At 38.6% G+C, this 26,315-nt stretch overlaps 2 protein-coding genes across 4 annotated transcripts; one reads left to right on the plus strand and one right to left on the minus strand.

Annotated features, from left to right (window-relative positions):
- Nucleotides 1-1,008: 1,008 nt before the first annotated feature.
- slc35c2 (solute carrier family 35 member C2) lies at nt 1,009-25,488 on the minus strand. Of its 3 annotated transcripts, none has more exons than XM_062052617.1 (10): nt 25,383-25,488; nt 24,632-24,815; nt 17,937-18,087; nt 14,436-14,499; nt 13,053-13,125; nt 12,772-12,940; nt 10,773-10,856; nt 4,356-4,531; nt 4,161-4,290; nt 1,011-1,867 (listed from the first exon to the last, which is right to left on the minus strand). In XM_062052617.1, exons 2-10 carry the CDS (start codon nt 24,740-24,742, stop codon nt 1,752-1,754), a joined length of 1,074 nt encoding a protein of 357 aa, XP_061908601.1. In that variant the 5' UTR covers nt 24,743-24,815; nt 25,383-25,488; the 3' UTR covers nt 1,011-1,751. The 3 variants fall into 3 exon arrangements, with proteins under 3 accessions (XP_061908602.1, XP_061908601.1, XP_061908600.1); XM_062052616.1 differs by lacking the exon at nt 25,383-25,488 and adding an exon at nt 25,272-25,376; XM_062052618.1 differs by lacking the exons at nt 24,632-24,815; nt 25,383-25,488 and adding an exon at nt 16,257-16,293 and having other exon boundaries at nt 1,009-1,867; nt 17,937-18,052.
- On the plus strand, nt 25,426-26,062 carry taf13 (TATA-box binding protein associated factor 13). The gene is made up of 2 exons (XM_062052624.1): nt 25,426-25,551; nt 25,612-26,062. Exon 2 carries the CDS (start codon nt 25,613-25,615, stop codon nt 25,985-25,987), a length of 375 nt encoding a protein of 124 aa, XP_061908608.1. The 5' UTR covers nt 25,426-25,551; nt 25,612; the 3' UTR covers nt 25,988-26,062.
- The last annotated feature ends 253 nt before the right edge of the window (nt 26,063-26,315 follow it).

A 26,315-nucleotide genomic window follows, 5' to 3' on the forward strand; every position in this document is an offset into this window, starting at 1 on the left:
CGTAATAAAAGACACAAATTAACCTCCATAACTGGTCAAATAAAAAAGTTGTGTTAGTAAAATTTTTAACATAGATTATAACTCATTAGTAAGAAAAGTGGTGAGCAGCAACAATGAATGCATGCTATGAAGAACAATCACTGAGTGTTATCAAGTTAGTAAGGGCCATTTCAACCTATATTCATTTAAATAGACTGCAAAGACAAGATATTTAACGTTCGAACTGGAAAACTTTGTGATTTTATGCAAATATTAGCTCATTTGGAATTTGATGCCTGCAACATGTTTCAAAAAAGCTGGCACAAGTGGCAACAAAGACTGAGAAAGTTGAGGAATGCTCATCAAAGACTTATTTGGAAAATCCCACAGGTGAACAGGCTAATTGGGAACAGGTGGGTGCCATGATTGGGTATAAAAGCAGCTTCCATGAAATGCTCAGTCATTCACAAACAAGGCTGGGGCGAGGGTCACCACTTTGTGAACAAATGTGTGAGCAAATTGTCAAACAGTTTAAGAACAACATTTCTCAACGAGCTATTGCAAGGAATTTAGGGATTTCACCATCTACGGTCTGTAATACCATCAGAAGGTTCAGAGAATCTGGGGAAATCACTGCACTTAACATTGAATGACCATTGAATGCCCATGACCTTGAAACCCTAAGTACTGCATCAAAAAGTGACATCGGTGTGTAAAGGATATCACCACATGGGCTCAGGAACACTTCAGAAAAGCACTGTCACTAACTACAGTTTGCCAGTAAATCTGTTAGTGCAAGTTAAAACTCTACTATGCAAAGCGAAAGCCATTTATCAACAACACCCAGAAATGCCTCCGGCTTCGCTGGGCCCCGAGCTCATCTAAGATGGACTGATGCAAAGTGTAAAAGTGTTCTGTGGTCTGACGAGTCCACATTCCGAATTGTTTTTGGAAACTGTGGAAGTCGTGACCAAAGAGGAAAAGAACCATCCGGATTGTTCTAGACGCAAAGTTGAAAAGTCAGCATCTGTGATGGTATGGGGGTGTATTAGTGCCCAAGGCATGGGTAACTTACACATCTGTGAAGGCACCATTAATGCTGAAGAACAATTATTGTCTGTAAAAATGACACAACATGTTCTATTTTGTATGATAAATTGCAGCAAATGTTTTAATTACAAGTCCAGTAGAAGACGCCGAGGTACAGAAAGTAAGGCACAATCAGGTCATTTTTAAAGCTAAAAATATCTACTGAAAGCGAGAAAAAGTATTGAAGTACAGTAAAACCTGTAAAGTACAATACCCCTGAGGTCACATGATTGACTAGCTAGCCGCAAAAATCCGTGCATCGAGTCAGCTCCAACATGAATTATGGTCTGCCCAGGCTGCTCGGTACATAATGGCTTGAGTCGAAAATAACGACAAATGAAAAAAATAACGGAAACGGATGAGCTCACGTGGAGTTGGAACGCATTACGATAATACGACGCAAAGTATTATAGTCTTTGGTGGTCAGTCTGAGCCTCGAACAGATTATTTCTATTTGTGTGGAGGTTAAATTTGTGTGGATAAATCAAGTTTAAGGGAACAAACTGATTGTTATCAAGTTAGTAAGGTCCATGATTCTCCTAGAGAGTCACCTCACATAGAAAAGTATTCTATTTCAATTAAATTTCAATCATTTTGAACTCCCCTGAGACAAAAGAGAACAACATTGATGTTGTCAAGCAGACCATGATGGATCTCTACGAGGATGATGATGATCTCGTGTGCTAGTGCAGAGTCATTTCCTCTTCCTCATTGTCGGCATCGTCTTCATCCTGCCTCAGCAAGGGCAGCTGGAGCTCCGTGTTCTTACTGCTCAGCTGCCTTATGGACGAGCCTTTATCTGGAAGACGAGACAAAATGGAAGAATTCAGGAAGCAGCCAGCAGAGGGTGCAGACCACTGGCTGTCAAAAACAGCTGATGGAGAGAAATATTTAGGATTTAATTGTTTTATTTTGATATTTAAATATAGTTAGTATGTCAACGACGTTGCTACTTTAGGAGCATTTGTGTTCATCTGATGTACTAAAACCTTGTTTCAACTGTAAATGTAAATATGTAGACATTGTATAGAAACATGGTCATTTATACGGCTAAACCACATGTGTCAAACTCAAGGCCCGGGGGCCAGATCTAGCCCACCACATTGTTTTATATTGAGTTGAGTTTGTGTTTATTTTGAACATGCTCGCATACAACATGATACATCACAATTTCCGGTTTCTCTATTCAACATGTTTGAAAATGAGTAGGAAAAAGCAGAGCTTACTGGTATTTAATCCTACCCCTTTTCCTTTACATAGCAATATTACAAGTGTATTATATTTTATATTCTTATTATGGTACATTTTTTAGTCTATTTTTTACCTTTTGTTTTTGCCCTCTTTTTGTGCCCTTGTATGCATTATCCTTTCCATCCTTTGTAACTGAGCTACTGTGTGGAACTATTTCCCTTGTGGATCATTAAAGTTTGTCTAAGTCTACTTTAATGTTGTCCATTATGGTGGTACTTGTATAGCCAAGTAAAAAAAGTATGAGAACCACTGACATATACCATACATTTAAAGGCCTACTGAAATGAATTTTTTTTTATTTAAACGGGGATAGCAGATCTATTCTATGTGTCATACTTGATCATTTCGCGATATTGCCATATTTTTGCTGAAAGGATTTAGTATAAAACAACGACGATAAAGATCGCAACTTTTGGTATCTGATTAAAAAAAGGCTTGCCCCTACCGGAAGTAGCGTGACGTAGTCAATTGAACATATCCACAAAGTTCCCTATTGTTTACAATGATGGCCGCCAGAAGTGAGAGAGATTCGGACCGAGAAAGCGACGATTTCCCCATTAATTTGAGCGAGGATGAAAGATTTGTGGATGAGGAAAATGCAAGTGAAGAACTAGTGGGGAGTGGAAGCGATTCAGATAGGGAAGATGCTGTAAGAGCCGGGGGTGACCTGATATTTAGGTGGGAATGACTACAACAGTAAATAAACACAAGACATATATATACTCTATTAGCCACAACACAACCAAGCTTATATTTAATATGCCACAAATTAATCCCGCATAACAAACACCTAGGTGTTTGTTATGCTAGCTCCTAGCTACTAGCTACTAGCTTGAGCTAGTTATAGCTCGAGCGGGTAATATGGACGGGATCCCGTATATATAACCCGCCAATACAATTCAAACACCTGCACAACACACACACTCACTCAGCCCAAAGGACCGTTCACCTAACCCAAGGTTCATAAAGCTTATATATTTAACCAAAGTTACGTACATGACACGCACGTACGGGCAAGCAATCAATTGTTTGGAAGCGCGCGGGTGGGACCTGATATTCAGCTGGGAATGACTACAACAGTAAATAAACACAAGACATATATATACTCTATTAGCCACAACACAACCAGGCTTATATTTAATATGCCACAAATTAATCCCGCATAACAAACACCTGGGTGTTTGTTATGCTAGCTCCTAGCTCGAGCTGGTTATAGCAAGCGATCAAATGTTTGGAAGCACAGCTACGTACTCACGGTATCGCATCTGTGTATCCAAATCAAAGTCCTCCTGGTTAGAGTCTCTGTTGTCCGAGTTCTTCGATCTTGACTGCATCTTTCGGGAATGTAAACAAACACCGGCTGTGTTGTGTTGCTGACTTCCCTCGCAAAATATCCGCTTCGCACAGACAACTTTCTTCTTTGCTTGCTCAGCTTTTCTCCATAATGCAATGAACAAATTGCAACAGATTCACCAACACAGATGTCCAGAATACTGTGGAATAATGAGATGAAAACAGAGCTATTTCGTATTGGCTTCAATGGGGAAGCCATACCTCTGTTAAACTGGCTACGTCACGCGCATACGTCATCATACCGAGACGTTTTCAAGCGGAAGTGTGGCGGGAAATTTAAAATTGCACTTTATAAGTTAACCCGGCCGTATTGGCATGTGTTGCAATGTTAAGATTTCATCATTGATATATAAACTATCAGACTGCGTGATCGGTAGTAGTGGGTTTCAGTAGGCCTTTAAGGACGGATTTGTTTGACAAACATGCTTCGTTTTACAAATAAAATATGCATTTACGCTGAAATGTTCATGATATTTCCTTTGACGTACTTTTGGAGTAGTAAGTCTTTAGACCCACGTGCAGTGCGATACCACACACACACATGACGAAGCCCAGCCAGTTGAGCGCGCTCATTTTGTCTCCCATCAGCCATGCTGCCAGCAGCAGCGTGCAGACCTCCTGCAGGGGAGACAAGGTGAGACACCAGGGAGGTATGTCCAAATGCCATGAAGGAAAAAAAGTACCTTAAAGATGCCCGATATGGACAAGGTGAGGCTGGATGTTCGTGAGACGAGGAGAAACTCTGAAAAGCCCAAACCGAAAGCCAGGACTCCTCCCATACTCAACGAGAGCACAGAATACAAGAGAGGAGACAACTCCGTCACCCGGAACAACTTGTCTGACGTGCTCAAGCTCAATCCTACACACACATAATAAATCAGATTGTTCTTTCGCTTATGTGGGTCCAAGTGGCGGGACAACTTGTGTGATGACGAAATAAGTCTCTGGGGTTGATTGAATATACTGTGGAACCTCGATTTACAAACTTTTTGATTTACACACTTTTAGATGGAGCCAAATATGCCTCTAAGTGCAAACCGTGTCTCTGTGTACGAACGCTTCATTCATTCATTCATTCAAGCTATCCATACACTTGGGTAAAACGGAATCCATCCTGTTTGGGTCCCACATCAACCTTAAGAAAGTCAATGACTTCACTATAAAAGTGGGTGACATTGTTATCACCAGGAAAGATGAGGTCACCTACCTAGGTTCCATTTTAGAGGCTAATCTTTCCTGTGGTAAAATGGCAACCAAGGTAATCAAAAAGGTCAACCAACGAACGAGATTTCTCTATTGAATCTCCTCTCTGGTCAACAAAAGCACCATGAGGATTCTAGCGGGAACTCTCGTTCAACCCTTTTTCGATTACGCATGCACCTCCTGGTACCCTAGCACCTCCAAAACCCTCAAATCTAGACTCCAAACATCCCAGAACAAGCTAGTCAGATTACTTCTAGACCTCCACCCCAGATCACACCTCACTCCTACCCACTTGTTCAAAGTGGGCTGGCTCAGGGTGGAGGACAGAGTAAAACAACTTGCACTGAGCCTAGTCTATAAAATCCGTTACACCTCCCTGATTCCGAAGTACATGTCAAACTACTTCCATAACGTAAATGACCGCCATAACCACAACACCAGGGGGAGCTCCACTAACCACGTTAAACCCAGATTCCGATCTAACAAAGGTCTTAACTCATTCTCCTTCTATGCCACATCAATGTGGAATGCACTCCCAACAGGTATAAAAGAAAGGGCATCTCTATCCTCCTTCAAAACCGCAATAAAAGTACACATCCAGGCAACTTCAACCCTAAACTAACACCCTCCCCGGATTGTTAATAATCAAATGTAGATACTTTTTCTTATGCCTTCTGATCTCTCTCTCTCTCTATGTCCACTACTTGCTGTACATATCCTACCAAGTCAGACCTACACTGTTTCAATATCCATTTCTCTGTTCTCAATTGTTGATGACTGATGATAACAACCAAACCTAACCCCCTCCCTCTACACCCCGGATTGTAAATAATGTAAATAATTCAATGTATAAATCCTGATGATTATCTTGTGTGATGACTGTATTATGATGATAGTATATATCTGTATCATGAATGGACCCCGACTTAAACAAGTTGAAAAACGTACTGGGGTGTTACCATTTAGTGGTCAATTGTACGGAATATGTACTTCACTGTGCAACCTACTAATAAAAGTCTCAAACAATCAATCAATCAATCAATTCACTTTGTGTACACGCCTGCAGGCAAAAAGCAGGGCGCAGCATTTTTGGGAAGGCGGAGCCCTATACGTCACTTGCTGCCCAGTACAGTACACTACTAGTCACTCCACAGCGCTTCAGCGTGTGTGCCTTTTTGTGTTATTTTGCCTTTTGAGAAATGCGCACCAATATAAGTCCCCAAAAAACAACAGACCAGCGTGGAAAGAAGGAGGGAATCATTGTGGAGTTAAAAGAAAGACTACCGTATTTTTCGGATTATAAGTCGCAGTTTTTTTCATAGTTTTAGATTTATACTTTGGAGCGACTTATGTGTGAAATTATTAACACATTACCGTAAAATATCAAATAATATTATTTATCTCATTCACTTAAGAGACTAGACGTACCGATAGAAGAGGAAGCGGCGCATTGTCTACCTTTGGAGTTGACAGAGTTGTTTAGAAGCGACACAGAGGAATAAGATTTCATGGGATTTAGCGATTAGGAGTGACAGATTGTTTGGTAAACGTATAGCATGTTCTATATGTTATAGTTATTTGAATGACTCTTACCATAATATGTTATGTTAACATACCAGGTACGTTCTCAATTCGTTATTTATGCGTCATATAACGTATACTTATTCAGCCTGTTGTTCACTATCCTTTATTTATTTTAAATTGCCTTTCAAATATCTATTCTTGGTGTTGGATTTTATCAAATAAATTTCCCCCAAAAATGCAACTTATACTCCAGTGCGACTTATATATGTTTTTTTCCTTCTGTATTATGCATTTTCGGCCGGTGCGACTTATACTCCGGAGCGACTTATAGTCCGAAAAATACGGTATTTGAGAGTAGTAAATGAATGGAAGAATCAATGAAGCGTGCTTCATACCACAGCAAGTTTTATTTGTGATGAGAATGGACTGGGGTTGTCCCGATACCAATGATTTGGTACCGGTACCAAAATGTATATCGATGCTTTTCGATACTTTTCCAAATTAAGCAAACTATGAAAAAGTGTCAATTTTGGCTTTATTTTAACAGAAAATCTTGCAATACAATAAACATATTTTATATATATATATACATATATATATATATATATACATACACTACCGTTCAAAAGTTTGGGGTCACATTGAAATGTCCTTATTTTTGAAGGAAAAGCACTGTACTTTTCAATGAAGATAACTTTAAACTAGTCTTAACTTTAAAGAAATACACTCTATACATTGCTAATGTGGTAAATGACTATTCTAGCTGCAAATGTCTGGTTTTTGGTGCAATATCTACATAGGTGTATAGAGGCCCATTTCCAGCAACTATCACTCCAGTGTTCTAATGGTACAATGTGTTTGCTCATTGGCTCAGAAGGCTAATTGATGATTAGAAAACCCTTGTGCAATCATGTTCACACATCTGAAAACAGTTTAGCTCGTTACAGAAGCTACAAAACTGACCTTCCTTTGAGCAGATTGAGTTTCTGGAGCATCACATTTGTGGGGTCAATTAAACGCTCAAAATGGCCAGAAAAAGAGAACTTTCATCTGCAATTTGACAGTCTATTCTTGTTCTTAGAAATGAAGGCTATACCACAATATTGTTTGGGTGACCCCAAACTTTTGAATGGTAGTGTGTGTATATATATATATATATATATATATATATATATATATAAATATTTTTTTTTTCCTATTGCACTCAAAGAACAATTTTAGAAGGTTAAAATATACATTATGTATCTACATGTTATGTACTTACTGTACATGTTATGTACCTACCGTATTTTCCGCACTATAAGGCGCACCGGATTATAAGGCGCACCTTCAATGAATGGCCTATTTTAAAACGTTGTTCATATATAAGGCGCACCGCATTATAAGGCGCACCGCATTATAAGGTGCATAGAATAGACGCTACAGTAGAGGCTGGGGTTACGTTATGCATCCCGCAGTTGCGAGACCTGTTAGTGGTCCATATATAAGGCGCACCGGATTATAAGGCGCACTGTCAGCTTTTGAGAAAATTAGAGGTTTTTAGGTGCGCCTTATAGTGCGGAAAATACGGTACATGTTATGTATCTACATGTTATATACACTATATTGCCAAAGGTATTTGGCCACCCATCCAAATGATCAGAATCAGGTGTCCTAATCACTTGGCCCGGCCACAGGTGTATAAAATCAAGCACTTAGGCGTGGAGACTGTTTCTACAAACATTTGTGAAAGAATGGGCCGCTCTCAGTGATTTCCAGCGTGGAACTGTCATAGGATGCCACCTGTGCAACAAATCCAGTCGTGAAATTTTCTCGCTCCTAAATATTCCAAAGTCAACTGTCTGCTTTATTATAAGAAAATGGAAGAGTTTGGGAACAACAGCAACTCAGCCACCAATTGGCAGGCCAAATAAACTGACAGAGAGGGATCATCAGATGCTGAAGTGCATAGTACAAAGAGGTCGCCGACTTTCTGCACAGTCAGTTGCTACAGAGCTCCAAACTTCATGTGACCTTCCAATTAGCCCACGTACAGTTTGCAGAGAGCTTCATGGAATGGGTTTCCATGGCCGAGCAGCTGCATCTAAGCCATACATCACCAAGTCCAATGCAAAGCGTGGGATGCAGTGGTGTAAAGCACGTCGCCACTGGACTCTAGAGCAGTGGAGACGCCTTCTCTGGACTGATGAATCACACTTTTCCATCTGGCAATCTGACGGACAAGTCTGGGTTTGGAGGTTGCCAGGACAACGCTACATTTCGGACTGCATTGTGCAGAGTGTGAAATTTGGTGGAGGGGGAATTATGGTGTGGGGTTGTTTTTCAGGACATCATATTGAACCCTATGGGTTAGGAATGGGATGGCACTTATGCAGGAGGCCAAATACTTTTGGCAACATAGTGTATCTACATGTTATGTATCTACATGTGCACAACAGAGGACCTGTAAACTTATTAGAGTAGCGAAAATGTCAATGTGCTAGTTGAGTGACATCAGTGAGTGAGTGGGCAAGTACAGAGAGAGAGGAGCGCGCGCACTGCGCAGTAAAGTGATGAATGAGTCCGGCTGTGTCCTGCAAAACTAACAATAAAGCAACCAGATTGTCACAAATCGGCGGCCTCAAATTCTGACCGGGAAGCGGATTTAGCAGACCCATTGTGGGGTAAAGTGAACAGAAGGGAATGTCTGCCCTATGCTCCTCTACTACAGTCTGCACTGGAGCGAACAGCAGGACCGGTGTAACAACTACATTACCTCTCACTCTTTATAACTCCTTGTGCAGATCTGAATGCTTATTATTTAAATGTTTACCTAGGTTTGAAGCAAAGGTGGTAATACTAATCACCACATTTGGCGAGGCATGTTTTAATGCAACACTTTAAGCGTGGCGCTTCCTTGTTTAAAGCGTCACCTTTATTGTTGGTTTTGAAGCCCAAATACCTCCATATTGCGCTTCACCAACTTCTTTATTAACCGGTAGAATTGTCGTTTTTTGCCATTCTTCCTCTCCAAGATGTTATTGCTTGTATGCACTTTGTGTGTGCGTTTTGACACACTCCACATCATGCGCTTCGGCTCTGTAGTGACCGCCACACAGCGGCACTTGGATGAAAGAACGGTACCGGTACTTTTCAAAGGCAGTATAGTACCGATTTCAATCAATTAGTATTGCGGTACTTTATTAGTACCGGTATACCGAACAACCCTAGACTGGACTTTTTTGGGAAAACATGCCAAAGCAGACTTATTTCACAGCAAAGGAGAGGGCACTCAAGTGTCCCTTTCAGTGTGCGCACACGCACTCACACACACTTGTAGTTTTACCTCCTTCCGAAAAATGCCTACCTCTTTAGGACCACCCCTTCTAGATATATAAAGATTTGTATTTACAACATTAGTAATATATACATACTATGCAAATATAAAAAAGGTAAGCTTTTAGTTAATTATTTATATTTTTAATTGTTTGTTTGTAATTGTTTTTTTAATCTTCATTATTTACTTCAACTTATTACAGTATGTCTCTACCGTAATTACATATTTATTTTATTTTTTTAATAAATTTTGGCCAAAGGGGGCGCATTTCAATTTCTTACACACACTTGTTATTTCATATGTTGACCAGAGGGGGAGCACTTTTAAAACCGACACACAGTCAATGTGAAAAATCCCTCCTTTTTGGGACCACCCTCATTGTGATAGATGTCACCACCAGGGGTGCAAATGAGACATTCTCTATCAGATGCAATGTTATTGGGACCATGATTTGTGTCATCACTTGTTCACACCTCCTCATATGGAAGCTACTTTTCCTTGTTGATGTCTCAAGAAGGGCATGCACGCACGCACACACACACGATACTTTCATTCGATCCCTCCCTTCGTCTGCTCCTTGCTCGAGTGCCCCTTTTAGCTGATGTTAATGTAAGTAGATTTTAATTTTTAAAATGTTTATTGTAGCAATATGGTTGTTGAAGTTAAGGACTATTGTGATTTCTGATCGTTTGTAAAGGCACCAAAGTGACTTCTGTGTGTGTGCGCGTGTTGGCAGCGCATACAGAGGACAGCAGCTTGTTGTTTTGGTTTGTTAATAAAAAGAAAGTTAATCCATCACCCGCTTGTTATGTTTGTTTGATATAAAGTACTGTATAACACTTTAGAATGTGTTCAAAGTGTACAAATTTTCACTAAAATATGGACTTTTGTCGTGGCGAGAACCCATTATTCATATTTACATTGTTTGTAATGGAGAAGTTCACCATACAACCTTTTCGATTTACGAACCCTGTCCGAGAACCAATTAAGTTCGTAAATCGAGGTTCCACAGTATGTGTAAATTGTAGCATTCAGGAAAAGAGATGAACAGTCTCACCTTCGTTAACCAGGAAGAGAGGAAAGAGGCCGAGGAACATGAGAGGTTGGAGGTGGTACATGGCGTCCACCGGGTTCTGGAGGCCTACATGGAAGATGACAGATAAAAACGCAAACTTTTTCCCCGCATTAATTTCACAGTGAAAATGTATTTAAATCCCAGTTGAGCAGCTGTTGGTGGATGTGTTTTGCTTGTCCTTTGGCCTTTTTGGACAACAAAAGAAGCAGTCTCTAAAAAAAATATTTGTTCTACACCAGGGAGGGAGTATGGTTGATCGCCATCATTAAAAAAAATAGGCATCATCCTATCATCCATCTTCACTAAGACATTTGTCACTTGGGGACGGCGTGGCGAAGTTGGTAGAGTGGCTGTGCCAGCAATCTGAGGGTTACTGGTTCAATCCCCACCTTCTACCATCCTAGTCACGTCCGTTGTGTCCTTGAGCAAGACACTTCACCCTTGCTCCTGATGGGCCTGGTTAGCGCCGTGCATGGCAGCTCCCGCCATCAGTGTGTGAATGTGTGTGTGAATGGGTGAATGTGGAAAATAGTGTCAAAGAGCTTTGAGTTCCTTAAAAAGGTAGAAAAGCGCTACACAAGTACGACCCATTTACCATTTACTTGATTGGCATAAACGGCAACGTATGTTACAACGTATGCAGTAACATATTGTATCATTTCTCATGATATTATTTTGTCAAAATGATAAAGGACAAGCTGTAAACATTGATTATTGATCCACTTGTTCATTTACTGTTAATATCTGGTTATTTTCCGGTTCAACATGTTCTATCTACACTTCTGTTAAAATGTAATAATCACTTATTCTTCTGTTGTTTGGATACTTTACATTAGTTTTGGATGATACCACAAATGTAGGTATCGATCCGATACCAATTAGTTACAGGATCATACATTGGTCATATTCAAATGTGTCCAGGGACATATTTACTGAGTTTATAAACATAATATGACATTTTAAAAAAGGAAAAAGATTTTGTGACAATAAAAAACATCGATGTAATCATAGTAGTATCGACTAGATACGCTATTGTACTTGGTATCATAACAGTGGATGTTAGGTGTAGATCCACCCATGGCATTTGTTTACATTTAGGCGCACTAGCTTTTGGGAGCTATTGTATCCTCCTACGGTGTGTAGTGAAGCATGTTTAGCTATTCCTCGTCCTGCAGGGATGATACTTGTAAGAAACTTACTTTATTTGTCGCCATAGAGGTGAAGATTAGGGATTTAGAAGTAGCTAAAGCACAGCCGACTGCGGATGGCTGTTCGCTGCTAGCGAGCTAGCCATGTCTTACAGCACCTCTTCCTGCGGGCGTTTCAGTATTATAACTTCACCTTTATCGTTAGTTTTTAAGCCAAAGCACGCCCATTCTCCCTTTTCTGTCTACACACTGTGTCTGCTTGTAAGTACTCTGTGATTGTGCACTGCCGAACATGCTCATCTGCTCGTAAACCCATCAAAGTCATGACGTGACGGTGCGCCGTCATGCCCGTTACAAAATAAAATAAAATAAATTGGGAACCCATCCATTTTCTACCGCTTGTCCCTTTCAGGGTCGCGGAGGAGTGCTGGAGCCTTACTCAGCTGCATTCGGGCGGTAGACGAGGTACAACCTGGACAAGTCGCCACCTCATCGCAGGGTCAACACAGATAGACCGTATGGTACCGTTTTTGATTCATTAGTGCCGTGATACTATACTAGTACCGGTATACTGTACAACCCTACCCCTGATGAAGAAAAAATGACACACCTGCTGTCAAGAGTCCAAAGACCAACCGCACACAGTTCCGGCATTCACAATAAAAGCGCTACAAAAATAGCCGACACAGGCTAGCGAGCAACTGAGCACTTCGACTTGGTCGTTTTTACACGTAAATGACAGTTTAGCGTGTTAAAGAAGTAGCTGTAACACAAGCTGGTGGTCTTAAAGGCAACGCATGTTCTGATAAAACGGACAAAGAATAAGCACTGACCCAGCTCCGCTTTCTGCATGAGCACCTGAGTGAGAGTCCATCGAATTCCCCCGATGAAGGACGCCAGCAGCACCAGGACGAAACCCTCCAGGTTGAACTGGGTGGACTGGAAGGTAAACATGAAGAGGCCGCTGGCGATCAACAGGACCACCAGGACCAGGAATGGGTTCTGTTGGAAAAAAGACACGATTTAACAAGAGAAACACGAGAATGGAAGTATTCACTAAAACAAAACCATTTTAAATATGAATTATTTATGTATTGAATACACGGATACTCACTGGCTCCTCAAGTTTGAAGAGCAGAGAGAAAAAGAGAATAAAGAGTACTGCGGAGGACTTGGTCATGGTGTACCTGGAAAAAGAAAAAAATATTGTTTGAAAATGTGTGAGAATTATTTCATTGTCAACTAGAAAAGCACATGACCAGGCCCTATAATCGCCCGAAAGGGAAAAAAACCCTCCTGAATCCAGACAGTGACCCGGATCACGACCCAAAATCGAACCACTTTTCCTGAAAGTTGAATCAAAATCGGCCAATAACTTTGTGAGCCATGTTGCTAACCAACAAACCCCAGCGACTCAAAAGATAAATGAAAGACAAGTTTGTGCGTGTTTATTTACAGGCTGCAAGAGGGTGGTTCGTTCGATAGCAAAATAAAATGGGAGTGAACCCTCTTGTCAGTCATCCACTCTCTTTGTCTCTGTGGGTGGAGGCGGGCTGCTCCCAAACACACACAGACAAGTTGAGCCTCGTAACACAAACGTAAGATAACGTATCAGCCCCAAAATCTAATCACTTGTTTCTTATCCTATTTTTTTGATTCCTTGAAAGTTTATTCAAAATCCGCCCATAACTTTTTGAGCCATGTTGCTAACTAACAGACTGACATACACACCCCAGCAAATCAAAAGATTAATGAAATAGACAAGTTTGTACGTGTTTGTTTTGTTGGTCTTTTGCTTCCAAACAGGCTGCGAGAGGCTTTGTTCTATGGCGGAATAAAAGAAATGAAGTGCACCCTCTGGTCAGTCATGGAGGCGAGGTGCCAGCATACACACACATAGGGAAGTGCGGCCTTGTAACAAAACGTAACGTAAGATAATATAAAGTATCTGGATCACCCTCAAAATATAATCACTTGTTTCTTATCCCATTTTTGACATTTCCCAAACGTTTCATCAAAATCTTCCCATAACCTGTTTGAGCTATGTTGCTAACTAACTAACTAACTAACTAACTAACTAACTAACTAACTAACTAACTAACTAACTAACGCCTGTGTGGGAGGGGGTGTAGTCAGAGCTGCTTGCAGTAGGAAAAGTCACCGCCGCCGTCCTTGGTACTAAAGGGCGAGCACCATCGGGCAGGGGCTGGCCATGTGCTGACGGCGAGACACAGCTGGCAGGTGATTAGATTTCACAGGTGGTACGTGTTAATCTAATCATCTGTTGTTTTTAACAGTGAGCGGCCGGGAGCAGAGGAGGGGGAGGATTGGTGAGACTGAAAAGTCTGGAAAAACGTAGCGATTTGAGAACTGGAAAACATTAAAACCTTTGTTAACCCTGCACAACTGGCTTCCAGCGTGTAGATCTGTGAGTCCGCGAGTACACGAAGCTTACAGCCTGCAATTACATAACTTCCTGGTGGAGGTAATAACTTACAAGCTAATGGTGATGAAGAGGAAGCTCCAGTTGGACAGTCCAATGTCCAGTGTTGTCGCCAAGGCTGGGGGAACATTATACATCATAAATCAGATGTAACATATTTAATATAAAATATATTATTATAACATCAAGGTTTCCCACACATTCATTTATTTGTGGCGGCCCGCCACGAAAGAATTACGTCCGCCACAAATTTTAAAAAAATTAAATTAAAAAATTAAAAAGAAAATTAAAAAAATTTTGTTTTTGTTTTTTTGTCCTCTCCAGCTTCTCAGGCAAATTATATAGTTGATGTAGATGCCCATATCGGCTGTTCAGATTTACTTTACAAAAGAGAAGTGTAGGATACTTCTCTTGTTGCCTTATTTGTATTTGACTTTATTAAATGTATTTATATTAGAAACACAACATGTGTATATAACAAAGGGTGCAAAGTCTGCAGGCAGTAGGAAACACATGGTTAAGTGTAGGGAGTAAAACTGATGGCAGTCTAAAGTTCAAGATTTTTGGAGCTCTTTGTTCAGTGGATCAGATGTTTGATGAAGCTCTGTGTCTATCTACCACCACTACTGTTTTCTGTTTATTTGTTACTGACTGTGGCAGGACACCTCTGCCTCTGTTTCACTTTATGTTGCTGGTAAATAATATTGTTGTAGTAGTAGGATAAAGTTAAATTATTTAGTATGCACTAATTAAAGGGGCAGATCTTTGAGACATTTTAGCTTTTATATTTTATAAGATATATTTTTTGTAAGAACCACAATTAATAAATATATTTAAGTGAATAACTTATTGTTCAAATCTGTATATAAATATGTACAAAAAGTGTTGTAATTATATTGTAAAATGGATGGATGGATGGATGGACGTTTAAAACAAAACTGTTATTATTAAATAGTAAGTATACATTTTTTGAGCCTTTTTAGAGAAAATCAAATCATTGTAGTAAATTATGCAAATTACTCGATGATGTCATTGTGACCACGCCCATAGCCACGCCCCCACCGCCACAGGTATCTTGGCAGTTTATGGGAAACACTGAACATTCAACATGTATTTCTTATAATAAAATATGTATTATTACATTATTTTAATTAAGAACGGCTCGTCATACAAACTTTTCAATTTACGGACCACAGACCAAATAACGGTATGCTTTGTTGCAGGCACAGAACGCTTTGTTTCATCTACCCATTCTGCGCCTGCAGTGGAGCCATTTTGTGCCCGGCAGCACATCCATTGCTCTCTGCTGCTCAGTGCTCATTCAGTCAGCACAGTGCCGCTTCTAGTCACTGTGCTACTTTTTGGGCTTTTTAAGTGTTTTGTTTAGCATTTGTACAACATTTTTCTAGTTTTGCTAACTCAAATGAGTCCAAAGAGAGCAATGGACAGGCGATATATGTGGTTCGAAACATTCAGGTATTATTGACACCGTTGTCGACACTGCCTAGCTCTCTCCCACTCCCTTTCGCTGCGAGCAAAGAAGATTAACCAACAAAGTAAAGTGGATTTGATATCTTATTTCTAATCTTTGTCGCGACCTGGCTGTTGACGTTAAGGAGTTTAAAACCATATAGTGTAAGCACACCACAGGGCTAGTGACGTGTGCGTGTCGGCAGGGCACGAAATTTGATCTCCTTTATGTTTATTTGATATACAGTACTGTATAGTGCTTTATATTGTGTTCAAAGTCTACAAACCTTTAGTACAATAGGGACTTTTGTCAAAAAGGGAACCCATGCCATCATATTGCAGTCTACACGTATCTCTTATGTGTGACTGCCATCTACTGGTCACACTTATCATTTCACCACGTACCAAATAAAATAGCTTCGAGGTCGGTAAGCACAACCACCTGAAAAATACGGTAAATATGAACAATATGTAGGATATATACTGAGGTATACTGTATACAATGCAATATGTTTTCTTATAAAACAAGATGTATCACACACAGTACAATACAAGATGTGTCATTGTAAAGCGGAACTTCGATTTACGAACTGAATTGGTTTTTGGACATGGTTTGTAAATTGAAAAAGTTTGTATAGTGAAGCAGAGTTTCCCATAAGAAACAATGTAAACGTGAATAGTTGGTTGTAGCCTCTACAAAAGTCGCTATTTTAGTAAAAGAATGCACACTTTAAAGACAATTTAATGTCAATACACATACATATACATATACATATCATACTTGCCAACCCTCCCGTTTTTAGCGGGAGACTCCCGGTATTCAGCGCCTCTCCCGATAACCTCCCGGCAGAGATTTTCTCCCGACAAACTCCCGGTATTCAGCCGGAGCTGGAGGCCACGCCCCCTCCAGCTCAATGCGGACCTGAGTGGGGACAGCCTGTTCTCACGTCCGCTTTCCCACAATATAAACAGCTTGCCTGCCCAATGACGTCATAACATCTACGGCTTTTAGAGAGTAGAGTGCACAACTGCGCACACAACAAGGAGACGAAGCAGAAGAACGAGGAAGTTACAGACATGGCGACGCCGTCGACGAGCAAGATGAAGAAATACGCTTGCAAGTTCCAAAACGAATGGAAACAAGAATTTCAGTTCATCCAGGACAGTTCGAAAGGGAAGGGGTATGTAATTATGTTGCCTGTACATTTTGTAGAACAGACTTCTCCATTGAACACAGTGGCCGAGTCATGAACGGAGGAGAAGTTAAACAGGACAATACTGCCATCTACTGGATATCCCCCGGAACACTGAAATTCAAGTATTTATTTTATTTATATGTATAATAAAATAAATATATATACATATATATATATAACTAGAATTCACTGAAAGTCAAGTATTTCATACATACCGTATACATATATATATATATATATATACATATATATATTTTTATATATATATATATATATATATATATATATATATATATATATATATATATATATGAAATACTTGAGTTGGTGAATCCTAGCTGTAAATATACTCCCCTATTAACCACGGCCTTAACTACGCCCCCAACCACGCCCCCGCCCCACCCCGACCGCGCCCCCCCACTCCCCACCCCCCACCTCCCGGTATCGGAGGTCTCAAGGTTGGCAAGTATGATACATATATATATACTGTATATATATCAAACAAACAAAGGGGTAATGGATCAACAATCTCTTTATTATCAAAATAGCAACAAAACGGCAAGCTCAACTGTCAATGCGCACACACACAAAAGTCCCTTTGGTGTGCTGAAAAACATTAACAACTATGTTGCTACAATAATTAAAAATAAGTTAAAAATTAAATCATTTTTATTTCAGAGGCGCAAGACAGAGGGGATGGCAGGCAGAGTGAGGAGGGCAGGCAGAGTGAGGAGGGGCATTGTGTTACTGTTTCTTAAGATATTTGTCAAATTTGGCACATTTGACGCGATCTAAAAGTTTGTAAACCAAAAAATTCGTAAATCGAGGTTGCACTGTATGTATCTTTAAGACAACAAATTAGGACTGATATTCATGCAACAATACTAACCTGTGGGTGCCACCTTGTAGAGGTAATCAGTCCAGCTGAGAATAACACGAGTCTTCCCTGTCCAGCACTTCATGGCCCGCCGGGTCAGCGCCGACAGGCAGAAAATGATGGCCAGGTGTACTAGCGTCATAAAGAGGGGATAGTGGAAATCCTACAAGAACACATCCAATCATTTATAACACGTCATTACAATCCTGAGTGTAGGCATTAGGGCTGCAACTAACAATTGTTTTAATTGTCAACTAGTCAGCGATTATTATTTTGATTATTTGATTAGTCAAACGATTATTGCTCATGATCTGCTGTACACGATTGGGTTTGACATTGAGTCTGCGACTTGATTTTAACTCAAAACCTATGATAGTAAATTCCATTACAACCACCAAAAATAAATTACTGAAAAGTTAACGGTGTTACTTTATTACAAACATCCTCCCAACATGATATCCAGTGCAAATATTATTTTTTATCCAATACTGTTAGAGCAGGGCTACCTAAAGTTTTTCCACTGAGGGCCACAGACTGACAAATCAAAGAATGCAGGGAATACTTTGGTAGTTTTCACATTAATAACCAGTACAACATACAGATTTTTTTCAAAGAACTACAAAATGCAATTTCGGTAGAAATTTTGTGTGAATGCTGAAGAGCCAAAGCCAAACTGAAATGGTAACAGCTAGCACGCTGAGCAGATAGCGCCTAGTTACAAAAAATTAGGGTCAAATTAGCTAAAAAAGCTAGCATGCTAACAACACAATGCTAACTTGCTAATATTAGCGTGTTACAGTTAGCATTAGTGAAATAACAAAATGTATGACACTAAAGCTAGCACGCTAATGTCAGCATGCTAAAATGTGTCAAGTACCAAAATATATTACTTTGAGGTGTGTACCTGCAAATTGTGTTTTTAAATTTTAGCATGCTAAAGTACCAAAAAATTAACTGAGGTGTATACCTACAAAATTAGCTTAAAAAATCTAGCACACTAACACTAGCATGCTAAAAGGTATGATTTGTGAAGTAACAAAATATTTGACGCTGAGGTGTATACCTGCAAAATTTGCTAAAAAGCTAACATGGTAATATTCGACTGCTAACGATTGTGCCCGGTAGAAAATTAGCTACGGGCTGCAAATGGCCCCTGGGCCGCACTTTGGACACCCCTTTGTTAGCCTATTTTGGTGCAATTTTTTACCAAAAGTAATAAAAGGCGGTCTATCAATTAAAATTTTGCAATTAATCTATCAATTAATCTTGCGCCCTCATAGGTAAAATGGGTTTTTAAATTTTAACATGCTAACGTTAGCATGTATCAAGTACCAAAAAATGAACTGAGGTGTATACCTACAAAATGTGCTTAAAAAATCTAGCACACTAACACTAGCATGCTAAAAGATATAATTTGTGAACTAACAAAATATTTGACGCTGAGGTGTATACCTGCAAAATTTGCTAAAAAGCTAACATGGTAATATTCGACTGCTAATGATTGTTCCCGGTAGAAAATTAGCTACGGGCTGCAAATGGCCCCTGGGCTGCACTTTGGACACCGCTTTGTTAGCGTATTTTGGTGCAATTATTTACCAAAAGTAATAAAAGGCGGTCTATCAATTAAAATTTTGCAATTAATCTATCAATTAATCTTGCAGCCCTCATAGGTAAAATGGGTTTTTAAATTTTAACATGCTAACGTTAGCATGTATCAAGTACCAAAAAATGAACTGAGGTGTATACCTACAAAATGTGCTTAAAAAATCTAGCACACTAACATTAGCATGCTAAAAGGTATTATTTGTGAAGTAAAATATTTGACGCTGAGGTGTATACCTGCAAAATTTGCTAAAAAGCTAGCATGGTAATATTCGACTGCTAACGATTGTGCCCGGTAGAAAATTAGCTACGGGCTGCAAATGGCCCCTGGGCCGCACTTTGGACTCCCCTTTGTTAGCGTATTTTGGTGAAATTATTTACCAAAAGTAATAAAAGGCGGTCTATCAATTAAAATTTTGCAATTAATCTATCATTTAATCTTGCAGCCCTCATAGGTAAAATGGGTTTTTAAATTTTAACATGCTAACGTTAGCATGTATCAAGTACCAAAAAATGAACTGAGGTGTATACCTACAAAATGTGCTTAAAAAATCTAGCACACTAACATTAGCATGCTAAAAGGTATTATTTGTGAAGTAAAATATTTGACGCTGAGGTGTATACCTGCAAAATTTGCTAAAAAGCTAGCATGGTAATATTCGACTGCTAACGATTGTGCCCGGTAGAAAATTAGCTACGGGCTGCAAATGGCCCCTGGGCCGCACTTTGGACACCCCTTTGTTAGCGTATTTTGGTGAAATTATTTACCAAAAGTAATAAAAGGCGGTCTATCAATTAAAATTTTGCAATTAATCTATCAATTAATCTTGCAGCCCTCATAGGTAAAATGGGTTTTTAAATTTTAACATGCTAACGTTAGCATGTATCAAGTACCAAAAAATGAACTGAGGTGTATACCTACAAAATGTACTTAAAAAATCTAGCACACTAACATTAGCATGCTAAAAGGTATTATTTGTGAAGTAAAATATTTGACGCTGAGGTGTATACCTGCAAAATTTGCTAAAAAGCTAGCATGGTAATATTCGACTGCTAACGATTGTGCCCGGTAGAAAATTAGCTACGGGCTGCAAATGGCCCCTGGGCCGCACTTTGAACACCCCTTTGTTAGAGTATTTTGGTGCAATTATTTACCAAAAGTAATAAAAGGCGGTCTATCAATTAAAATTTTGCAAATGAATCCATCAATTAGCGTTGCAGGCAGCCCTCATAGGTAGGCTGCAGCAGTATTCAATTAGAAAAAAGCCTTTCACACCAATACAACACACATCTTGTTCAAATTGACAAAATGTTTTAATCCGTTTCCGCATAATTTTTTTAAAACCTTAAAGTCGAAGCTGTAGCAGCACTAGATTTTTCCATTCATTGACCAATTCAAAACAAGCCACACCCCTTGACAGCTTCAAAAACAACACTGAGCAACATTGAGCATACAGACCAGCTGACTTTATCAACTGACTCACTGCTCTGTATTCAATATAAATATAGTTTCTATTGGAAAAACAAAACCATCTGCTGGATCTTGGGGGGAAACTGCACCCTGACCTAACTCGGGTGTCAGAAACCCGTGGCTCTTGAGCCTAGTGGCTCCCTGGAGCAGTTTTAAAAAAGGATTGAAAATGGAAAAAGATGGGAGAAAAATACAAACAAACGCAACAGTTTGTTTAAATGTAAAATCTTCCACTCCTTCTTTGTCTCATTTTGTCCACCACACGTTTTATGCTGTGCGTGAATGCACAAACGTGCGCATTGTTGATCTTATTGACTTGTGTGGAGTGCTAATCAGGCATATTTGGTCAGAGCATGACTGCAAGCTAATCAATGCTAACATGCTATTTAGGCTGGCTGTATGTACATATTGCATCGTTATGCCTCATGTGTAGGTATATTTGAGCTCATTAAATTTCCTTTACTTATGTCCTCTTTGTATGTAATTTAGTTTTGCATGTCTCATGACACATTATCTGGATGTAATATTGGCTGCATTTCTGATAGTTGTTTGTGTGCCATGTTGTTCCAGACCACAGCAAATGTTACCTAGTTTGCCAAATATGGTAATAAATCTATTAAAAGAAGACAGCCTGCCGTTTCGTTTAACTTGGACACACACATTTATACCTTTGGCCTTTAAAAGCCAGTCATTTCCAGGAGTTTTCTCACCTTCTCAGTAACCTCTGATTTACTACTGGTTTCCAATGTTGTAAAAATGTGTAGAAATAAATATTACATTTCAACATTTGAGGTGAATGTGGAAACAGTGTCAAAGCGCTTTGAGTACCTTGAAGGTAGAAAAGCGCTATAGAAGTATAACCCATTTACCATTTGTGTCAACAAATATTTGTGTCAGCCTGCCACACATTGTCATTTTGATAGTAGGCTAATATAGCTAATATAGACCCTTACATCACGTGTTGTCTTCATTATAACACTTATATAAGACTTTTAAAGTAATTTTGATAGTAGGCTAATATAGCTAATATAGACACTTACATCACGCGTTGTCTTCATTATAACACTTATATAAGACTTTTAAAGTCATTTTGATAGTAGGCTAATATAGCTAATATAGCCACTTACATCATGTGTTGTCTTCATTATAACACTTATATAAGACTTTTAAAGTTGCTTTGATAGTAGGCTAATATAGCTAATATAGACACTTACATCATGTGTTGTCTTCATTATAACACTTATATAAGACTTTTAGGGCTGCAACTAACGATTAATTTGATAATCGATTAATCTGTCGATTATTACTTCGATTAATCGATTAATAATCGTATAAAAGAGACAAACTACATTTCTATCTTATCCAGTATTCTATTGAAAAAAAACAGCATACTGGCACCATACCTATTTTGATTATTGTTTCTCAGCTGTTTGTAAATGTTGCAGTTTATAAATAAAGGTTTATTTAAAAAAAAAATATATGTATATTTTTATTTTTATTTTTTTTAATTAACAAAAAAAAAAAAAACTCTTCGCATAGCATAGATCCAACGAATCGACGACTAAATTAATCGGCAACTATTTTAATAATCGACTTTAATCGATTAGTTGTTGAAGCCCTAAAGACTTTTATAGTAATTTTGATAGTAGGCTAATATAGACACTTACATCATGTGTTGTCTTCATTGTAACACTTATATAAGACTTTAAGCCATTTTGATAGTAGGCTAATATAGACACTTACATCATGAGTTGTCTTCATTATAACACTTATAGAAGACTTTTAAAGTAATTTTGATAGTAGGCTATTATAGCTAATATAGACACTTACATCATGTGTTGTCTTCATTATAACACTTATATAAGACTTTTAAAGTAATTTTGATAGTAGGCTAATATACACTTACGCCATGTGTTATCTTCATTATAACACATATATAAGACTTTTAAAGTCATTTTGATAGTAGGCTAATATAGACACTTACGTCATGTGTTGTCTTCATTATAACACTTATATAAGACTTTTAAAGTCATTTTGATAGTAGGCTAATATAGACACTTACGTCATGTGTTGTCTTCATTATAACACTTATATAAGACTTTTAGGGCTGCAACTAACGATTAATTTGATAATCGATTAATCTGTCGATTATTACTTCGATTAATCGATTAATAATCGGGTAAAAGAGACAAACTACATTTCTATCTTATCCAGTATTTTATTGAAAAAAAACAACATACTGGCACCATACTTATTTTGATTATTGTTTCTCAGCTGTTTGTAAATGATGCAGTTTATAAATAAAGGTTTATTAAAAAAAAATATATATATATACATATATATATTTTTTTTAATTAAAAAAAAAAAAAAAAAACTCTGCGCATGCGCATAGCATAGATCCAACGAATCGACGACTAAATTAATCGGCAACTATTTTAATAATCGATTTTAATCGATTAGTTGTTGAAGCCCTAAAGACTTTTAAAGTAATTTTGATAGTAGGCTAATATAGACACTTACATCATGTGTTGTTTTCATTATAACACTTATATAAGACTTTAAGCCATTTTGATAGTAGGCTAATATAGACACTTACATCATGAGTTGTCTTTATTATAACACTTATAGAAGACTTTTAAAGTAATTTTGATAGTAGGCTATTATAGCTAATATAGACACTTACATCATGTGTTGTCTTCATTATAACACTTATATAAGACTTTTAGGGCTGCAACTAACGATTAATTTGATAATCGATTAATCTGTCGATTATTGCTTCGATTAATCGATTAATAATCGGATAAAAGAGACAAACTACATTTCTATCTTATCCAGTATTTTATTGAAAAAAAAACAGCATACTGGCACCATACTTATTTTGATTATTGTTTCTCAGCTGTTTGTAAATGTTGCAGTTTATAAATAAAGGTTTATTAAAAAAATATATATATATTTATATATATATATATTTTTTTTTTAATTAACAAAAAAAACAAAACTCTGCGCATGCGCATAGCATAGATCCAACGAATCGACGACTAAATTAATCGGCAACTATTTTAATAATAGATTTTAATCGATTTAATCGATTAGTTGTTGAAGCCCTAAAGACTTTTAAAGTAATTTTGATAGTAGGCTAATATAGACACTTACATCATGTGTTGTCTTCATTATAACACTTATATAAGACTTTAAGCCATTTTGATAGTAGGCTAATATAGACACTTACATCATGAGTTGTCTTTATTATAACACTTATAGAAGACTTTTAAAGTCATTTTGATAGTAGGCTATTATAGCTAATATAGACACTTACATCATGTGTTGTCTTCATTATAACACTTATATAAGACTTTTAAAGTCATTTTGATAGTAGGCTAATATACACTTACGCCATGTGTTATCTTCATTATAACACATATATAAGACTTTTAAAGTCATTTTGATAGTAGGCTATTATAGCTAACATAGACACTTACATCATGTGTTGTCTTCATTATAAGACATACATACGGCTTACCATTTTTGAGGCTCCAGACAGATGAGTTTTTTGTGTTTTTGGTCCAAAGCCGGCGACTGCCCTAACTAGTGCACACTGTTCACACATTCACAGCAAACAAAACAATGCACTTACCCTCATTAGCCATTTATTATAGAAAGTGATGCCTATGGAGAAGACATAGTAGAGGAGAACCAGTCCCAAAGTCCGCAGAGTCCTGCACAGGAACTGGACCGGGCACGCCATAAAACAGGCAGCTAGAGTAGAAGAAATGCCATCTGCAATGTGAAGCCAGTCTCCTTTTTTTTAAACACCAGTCCTGCATTTTAAGAGACAAAATAAGCAAATTATTTACAAAGCAAAACAAGAGCTGTAGCAGCTCTTTGCTAGCAGGTGTGCTAACAGGTCAAAGTTCCTCAAGCTAACTTCCACTGTAATAAAATGGGCAACTAATAGCGTAGAAAGTAAAAGACAATAGATAACTGGACTAAAAATGAATTGTTTATTAAATTAATTTCCCTAACACCGCTAAATATCAACGTCACCATTCTCCCGGTGACGTACGCGTCTGCTCACTAACGGACTCCATTGACAAATGTCAGCACTATTGGCATTATTGTCTAAATATGTAGGTTTGCATGAGACAAGCACTAAACACAGATCATTTTAAAATGAAAAACAGCTCCTTTTTCATTCGGCATCATAGCCATCGAGCAAAAATAAAGCATACTAAGTATAATTGAGGAAAACGTTATATTTTGACGGCACAACAAACCTTTGGAGATGGGTTGACAGTACGCATGCGTGGTAGCAGCACACACAACGAAAATAATACAAAAATAAATAAATAAAAAGAAACAATGAAAACAATAGTAGATCAACTCACCGACTTATTTGGCTTATTCGTGATATTATTAAAATAACATTACTTAAGTACACGTCAGTTACACGACGACTAAGCGCAAGGCAGTGTTTCCTAAAATACGCGATATCACTTCCAGGTTAACCACGCATGCGCGGAAGTTGTGTTGTTTTGGTTCTTTGTTGAAGCTCGGGTAAGGAAAAATGGCGTAGTTTAGGATAAACAGACGAACTGACCAGTTTCTCCCTCGCAGAATGGCGGAAGAGGAGGACGAGGCTGCCTACGACGAGGAGCTGGACGAGGGCTGCGGCGGCGCGGACGTGTGCCACGGCCGCAGGAAGAGGCTCTTCTCCAAGGAGCTCCGCTGCATGATGTACGGCTTCGGGGACGACCAGAACCCGTACACCGAGTCCGTGGACATCCTGGAGGACCTGGTGATCGAGTTCGTCACGGAGATGACCCACAAAGCCATGTCTATCGGGCGCCAGGGCCGCGTCCAGGTGGAGGACATCGTCTTCCTCATCCGGAAGGACCCCAGGAAGTTCGCCAGGGTCAAAGACCTGCTGACCATGAACGAGGAGCTCAAGAGGGCCCGCAAGGCTTTTGACGAGGCAACTTATGGCTCTTAATCAGCTGCAAATGTGTTCATACACTCACTTTTATTTAGTCCGTTCTTAATAAACATCTGTATTGTTTCCCCCCCACACTTTCTTGTGTTCTTTCCTCTATTGCAGTGGTGTCAAACTCATTTTACAAACCCCGTTTCCATATGAGTTGGGAAATTGCGTTAGATGTAAATATAAACGGAATACAATGATTTGCAAATCATTTTCAACCCATATTCAGTTGAATATGCTACAAAGACAACATATTTGATGTCAAATTGATAAAAACAATTTTTTTTGCAAATAATCATTAACTTTAGAATTTGATGCCAGCAACACGTGCCAAAGAAGT

This window comes from Entelurus aequoreus, linkage group LG07, assembly GCF_033978785.1.
Source record: "Entelurus aequoreus isolate RoL-2023_Sb linkage group LG07, RoL_Eaeq_v1.1, whole genome shotgun sequence".
In the NCBI taxonomy this organism is placed as follows: Eukaryota; Metazoa; Chordata; class Actinopteri; order Syngnathiformes; family Syngnathidae; genus Entelurus; species Entelurus aequoreus.